The sequence below is a fragment of the Vanessa tameamea genome, chromosome 23 (assembly GCF_037043105.1).
Source record: "Vanessa tameamea isolate UH-Manoa-2023 chromosome 23, ilVanTame1 primary haplotype, whole genome shotgun sequence".
NCBI lineage: Eukaryota > Metazoa > Arthropoda > Insecta > Lepidoptera > Nymphalidae > Vanessa > Vanessa tameamea.
This window is the reverse complement of record NC_087331.1, coordinates 9,631,649-9,638,442: the sequence shown is the minus strand read 5'-3', so window position 1 is coordinate 9,638,442 and position 6,794 is coordinate 9,631,649. Positions and strand designations below refer to the sequence as shown.

The window sequence follows — 6,794 nt, the reverse complement described above, 5'->3', positions numbered from 1 at the left end:
AGGAAGTCAAGTTGATACGTAAAGAACTTTGAATGACGTATCATTTGACGATTATAATAATTGTTTACAATGGCGGGATCACAGACCACAGTATTGAATCACCGGGTCGAAAGTTAGATAAAACCGGCAAGAAAGTTACTCTATTCCTCCAATATTGGCATACAAACCAAATTCAATTATATATTATTTCTCGTGCTGAAAATGAACGAATACTAAAAGCTTATTCTCACTGGGACAAGTTTAAATTTTCTGCCGAACCTAAATATGAAGACGCATACCATGCTCTAACCTTTATTGACTTTGCTATGCTGGAAATTACCTTTACTTCTTCTCGTATTTATACAATTATGTCGCTGGTTCTTTGACAAGAAATGTAAATATACTCACGTTGCTCAATATCCCGAAGTTAGTCTCGAATTTCGAATTAAAATTCGTACGTACATATTTTTTTATAATGTACTTATTATATCTAGTAGTAGTCTGATAGTACTCTACTATACTACTACTACAGAAGTACAGTAGTGGTCACAATAACTACATTTGAGTTTTGAAAAAAATGTGCGATTTATATGTAATGAATACTAAATAATACTTATACCTAATATTGATGTCCTTATACTGGCGCGTATCGACGCACTATTTGCACAACGTATATAATATTTTATTTTTGTTGCATAGACTTAAAAACCTAAAAACCTAAAAAAAAAGACTTATTTATTGAAAATGTACTAAAAATTGTTTTCCTGTGACATTAATCTTTGATTGAGACATTTAAACATAAAAAAAATTAGAATTTGGCAATTAACAATATTATGCTTTAGTAATGTATTGTACAGGAAACATTTAAAGTTAGTTACTTGGTGGTAGGCCTTTGTGCAAGCCCGTCTGGGAAGGTCGTCCATACCACCCAGTCATTATATTCTACCGCCGAACAGCTAAAAAAGAATATATTTCGTTTATTTTAATTTGTTTTATTTATCCACTATTTTGTTTAAAAAATGTAAAAAAGGAAAAAGTAATCAGTCCTTTCAGATATGTCATTTAAAATGTACCTCATCTCAACCCGTGTCTCATAAACGGCACCCTTCACCGTAAAATTGTATTAAGGGGGCGCACACGCGCGAACGAGCGCTGATTGAAAACGAATTGCTTGTTATCAGCGGGTCGCACGCGCGACGCAAATGGATCCGCCGCGAGTAGTTCTGGAGCCGCAGTTCGTTGAGAACCGTCCAATGGTAAGCTCGAAGGAAGGCGATGCAGGAGTACAGCCAGTCCACTGGGCTGACGGCCTTTGCTTTGGTCTATTTGACATTTTTCTTGGACAACGTTCTGCTCACTGTACTGGGTTAGTGCCATATGTTATAGATTTTACCCCAATAGTTATCTGTTTCATATTATTAACAAGACAAAAAAATACTACATATACATGTAAATAATATGCACATGAGATAGATTTCATATGTTTAGTATTATCTTCGTGTTTGCGATACGTATGGGCTATTCTCGTACTAGCACCATATTAGTATGTTTTTTAACTGCCAGTTGATTTCATCATATTAGAATGATAGACCTGAAACTCTGTCGTCTCCAGTGCCCATAATCCCGGATTGGGTGCGCGGCGAGTCGCTGGCTCTGTGGTCGGAACACGGCACGCCGCTCGCCGCGCTCCTCAACACCACCGTGCGCCACATCACCGACGAGGACGACGGTAAGTACTAGCATTTTCTATCAAGTCCTTCGTATGAATAGGTTGTTTTATGTAACACGTTTAGGTGATGTCCTGCTTGGCATATCTATGTATGGTACAATGAAATTCCAATCATTTAAGCTTCTACATAGAACGAGCTAATATAATCTCTTACTCCTAAACAAAAATTTCTGATAACTTTGTATTGCACGAACTTATACGTAGTTTAGTCCAATAGCGGGTAGACTGCGATTCGGGTAAACTATACGTACATAGGAGTTAATTAAATTTAATGAATTATTTTGTGTGAGCCGAGATGGCCCAGTAGTTAAAACGCGTGCATCTTAACCGATGATTTCAGGTTCAAAACCAGGCAGGAACCAGTGAATTTTCATGTGCTTAATTTGTGTTTATAATTCATCTCGTGCTCGGCGATGAAGGAAAACATCGTGAGGAAACCTGCATGTATCTAATTTCAACGAAATTCTGCCACATGTGTGGCGTGTGTGGTGGAATATGCTCCAAACCCTCTCCTCAAAGGGAGAGGAGGCCTTAGCCCAGCAGTGGGAAATTTACAGGCTGCTAACGTAATGTAAATGTAATGAATTCTTTTATTATTCAAAAATATATTAAGCCCGGTCGCTCGACAGCTGATTCGAGCACAGACAGATGTGCTATGTCTGAAAAAAATCACAAAATTTTATAATTTTATTCTGTGATTCATAAAGCCTTTGATTGTGAAATACGAACAGCTTCATATAACTTAAAACATATTATTTTTGAATTCAGCTTATCGAATTGTATTCAGTGTGCGAACATCGATAAAGAGAAGATCGATTACAAGGTACCTGTTACCTGCCTCCTAGTCCTTATAACTTTATTCGTGATATTTGTTCCGTAATCTATGACAGGAACGAAGCATTTGCTTGTTAGACCAAAGACTAAGTAATTATCGAGAACCTCATTGGCTCCGTTTCAGGTAAGGGCGTGGGCACGTCGCAGGCGGTGGTGGGCGCAGTGCTGGGGGCGAAGGCGGCCACGCAGTTGGCGCTGTCGCCCGCGGCGGCGTCGCTCACCGCCGCGCGCGGCCCCGTCGTGGCGCTGCGCCTCGCCACGGCTCTGTTGGCCGCGGCCGCACTGGGTATACAACTAACATGGTTTTTGAAATCAGTCGGCAAACGGACAAAAAGACCACTCGATGGTAAGTGGTTACTATCGCCCGGGACATTGGTGGACCACACAAATAATGCGTGGTCAAAATTAAAATACATAGTTACTTCGAACTACTGCACAATTAAAATAAAACTACTGTTCCTCCTCCTAGAAACTCATCATTCCCAGCCAATAAACATTTTTGTTACTTAACTTCCTACGATATTATGCTAAAAATTCAGATCCCACATTATGGCGGCATTTATTTCACCTCGAAAAACAATGCACGTCACATTCCAGTAATTCATTGCCGCTGCGACGGGAATGTTAATTTGCAGAGCATTAGGAGTAAGTGAAAAGTACTTGAAAATGAACAAAGACAATTTATTTGTTGTTAGTAAGCACTCACGACATAAAAAAGTCATACTCACATAATATATTCACTTCAAATTCAATAAAAACTGTGTTCAAATATGCTCATACGAGTACTTTGAAAATAATATCTTTTACAAAATAAATTAAACTTAATACCTTCACTCGGCAGTTGGGCTTTGTCTTTCATTGACTCGTCGAGGACGAATTCTAACATCACGTGTAGATGTTCTAAGGAACATTTCCGATGGACAGCCAGTAGGTAACGTTATATTTAGTCTTATTGTTGTCAAAGTATTCGGGTGGTGCGCCGGTCGCGACACAGGCGGCGCACTGTGCGCGGGCGCAGGGCGCGTGGCTCACGGCGGCGGCGCGGCGCTGGGCGGCGTGGCGGGGCTGGCGCTGGCGGCGCGCGTGCTTCCGCCCGAGCGCTCTCACCGAGCGCTGGGCGCACTTCTTGGCGCCGTCGCACTGGGTACGTTATCACTGTGCTTCCATTTTTTTATATACTACTCTCTTTTTTATAACTTGTATGAGATTCCTGAATGAGAAAAGTTCACTTTATATTTATTGTACAACTCGGAACTATAATCGTTGGTACAGGTGTGTTGGTGGGATACCCCTTTGGAGGCGCCGCGTACAAACTTTGGAGTCTAGCCGCTCCCTTCCAGCTCATAGCCGTCGCCTTATTGATCAACCTCGGTGAAAAGAAATACTATTCTTAAATATTTGTAAAATTGTTTACATGAAGGGCACAATGCTTTATTGAGTTATTTGCAGGTCTCCAGTACTTGCTCCTTCAAAAAGAGGAACAGGAGAATATGGTGAGTATAAACTGAGTTGATCATACAAACTAGGTACCTACTGAATGTTATTACAAATAATGGATTATATCTCGTTAATGTATGTTTGGGGTGCTCATATCTCCCTATATTTCCGGTATAAAATACAAACTTACGAGTCGACGAGTGTGCGGCCACGTCTTCGCCGACCTACTTATGATACTCCCTATATTTTATTTTATTCTATGGCAGAAGTATCCTTCATTTGAATCACCTCACATGAACATCCCTCTACCATCAAATGTCAAGTCTGTGGAGGTCAGACAGCAGTCGTTCTATGTGAAACTAGTATCCAACACCCTGACCCTGGCGTTATTGGGCCGGAGAAGCTGGAAAGGCTGGAACGAGTCGTAATTGTTCTTCTTGGCTGATTCAGAGTACAAGCGACATGGAAGGCTCGCACGGCGCGGCTACAGGCGCGCGAGTGATGTGGGCGGAGGCGCGCCGTGACGCGACGGGCGCATGTGCGGGCGCCGTGCTGCTGACCACCAGCGTCATGGCGGCCCTCGAGCCTTGCCTGCCGCTGTGGATCATGCACAAGTTTCATCCTGAGGTACTGTTTCTGCATTCGCGATATTTTTGAGGGATGGTGATTTTAATATTTCACATTAAACATTGAAAACTAATTTCAGTTCACCTGTCTGATCATCTGCCCATAAGTACTTACAAGAAATTATTATTTTCGATGATTAGTTGTTTCAAATATTATATCCTTTTAATTAACGATACAGGGAACAATCGATGGATATGATTTTAGTTTTTTTCAAAATGTATATTATATGATATTTTATAACTCAGGACGTCTCTGCAAGATCATTTAAATGAAAAGAATCTGGAATAATTTACAATTTAGCAACGACTTTAGTCCAAAACCCAGCTCCGCTGAGTAACACGTGTTTGAAACGGCCGACAGCGCTGGGCGCTGGGCGCAGTGTTTCTTCCCGACAGCGTGGGATACCTGGTGGCTGCGAGCTCACTTAGCGCTCCGGCGCGGCGGATCGGGCCCGAACGCGTCGCCGTCACCGCCGTGGCATGCGTCGGCGTCGCCGCACTCGTGGCTCCGCTCGCTCCCTCGGTGCGTCGGCAATCGGCATACTGCTACCCTAAACGCGTATTACATTTGTATATGTAACTTTCCGTCCGTAAAGCGACCTGAAGTTTCAAGTTACATCGTCCTAGATAAATGTCCGCCCTAATGAACTTACGAAATATATTTACAGAGTTTAAAACACACAATTAACAGCGTATTCACACCATAATTTTATTTGTCATGAGATGATAGCGTCACCGTTTGCGAAGGTGGGGTGGGTGTCGCTGCCGCAGGCGCTACTGGGCGCGGGGCTGGGCGCTGCGGACGCGGCGCTGGTGCCGGCCGTGCTGGCGCGCCGCCGCCGCGCGTTGCCGCACCGCGCCGCGCTCTTACAGGCCGCCTCGAGTGCCGCTTACGCTATAGGTAACTAAAAATGAAAAGAAAATTATATTAACAGTATATGACCTCGAAGCGGGTGCGGTTAAATACTCGTAATTGAGATGCTCAATCGCCAGGCCCGGTGGTTGGCGGGCTGGTGTCGTGGTGCGCGGGTTTCGAGTCCGCGCTGCGTACGCTGGGTGTGGCCAACTTGCTATACTCCGTCTGCCTGTACCGCGCGCTGGCGGCTCACCCACTCTCCGAGCAGGTGACCTCTCCTCATTCCACTCATATTATACGGATAATTCAACACACGATTATTATGTATTGGGTAATTGTTAAAGGTCACCATTGCAATTTGACTAAACTCAATAATATTATAAAAATAAATCATTTAAATACCTCCAAAATACCTACGAGTATATTCAAATTAGCAAAACAAATACAATTACAATGCAATGGAATTATTGTACTATATGTATATTAATAGCAAAGTATAGCATTATAAGTTACTTGTTTAGCTCGTAGGACAAAAGGCTAACTTATAATCTCGAGGACCTGGCTCCAAACTCCGGGTTCTATCTATTCAAAAGTTATGGGTATTTTTTTGTTGAGAAATTTTCAGTAAACTACTGAACTCTATTCGGAAAAGGGAATTCGCAGTTTTTGCACTTTCGTAGAGCCATTGGTCCTGGGCTTCAACTGTTTCCGATCGTATCGGACCTACTGACCCATCAACGACACTGATGAAAAGGAGAGCGTTTGCGCACACATTTGTAACAGTCCCTTGAGAATGCCTGTCTCGCAGTGACGTATCGTGGTCAGGAGGACTTCATTATCGTAAGTGATTAACAATAAAAACCGATGTATCAGTATGATACATGTTGGATGTATATGTATCGACGTATATAATACGTATTCTAGTAATCTGTATTTTATTTGTGCGTAACACTATCCGCTCGGTGCTCGGCGACAGTGGGGCGCCAGCGCGACGCCGGACGACAGCGAGGCGGAGGGCGAGGAGATGACGCCGCTGGAGCCGAGCAAGCGGCCGCTGCCGTGACTCGCGTCGCGCGTCTCGCACCACAACTCGCAAGTCGTTCCTTTTAGCGACATCTACATGCTTTGTATTCTGTTGAAAAATTTAATATAAAATCTCCTATACTTAATAAATAAACCTTGTTTTCATATTCTATACATTCGTACATCGTTATTCCGATTGAGCTGAAGTCGTGCTTGTACGAAGGTAGCGCACATCATTTAATTATATAATTTTACATGAATAATTTATTATTTTGTCTTCCACGGAAAATATTTTACCACAGTGGTCAGA

The 6,794-nt window shown here is 42.7% G+C and overlaps 2 protein-coding genes across 2 annotated transcripts; both read left to right on the top strand.

The window, feature by feature from the left end:
- Window positions 1–1,038: 1,038 nt before the first annotated feature.
- Window positions 1,039–5,299, top strand: LOC113403648 (synaptic vesicular amine transporter-like). The gene is made up of 8 exons (XM_064218589.1): window positions 1,039–1,345; window positions 1,592–1,708; window positions 2,667–2,888; window positions 3,537–3,686; window positions 3,815–3,913; window positions 3,992–4,035; window positions 4,430–4,606; window positions 4,967–5,299. The coding sequence occupies exons 1-8, from the start codon at window positions 1,255–1,257 to the stop codon at window positions 5,183–5,185; spliced, it is 1,119 nt and encodes a 372-aa protein (XP_064074659.1). The 5' UTR covers window positions 1,039–1,254; the 3' UTR covers window positions 5,186–5,299.
- Window positions 5,300–5,309: 10 nt separating this feature from the next.
- Window positions 5,310–6,530, top strand: LOC135193979 (uncharacterized). The gene is made up of 3 exons (XM_064218685.1): window positions 5,310–5,506; window positions 5,599–5,729; window positions 6,438–6,530. The coding sequence occupies exons 1-3, from the start codon at window positions 5,329–5,331 to the stop codon at window positions 6,522–6,524; spliced, it is 396 nt and encodes a 131-aa protein (XP_064074755.1). The 5' UTR covers window positions 5,310–5,328; the 3' UTR covers window positions 6,525–6,530.
- The last annotated feature ends 264 nt before the right edge of the window (window positions 6,531–6,794 follow it).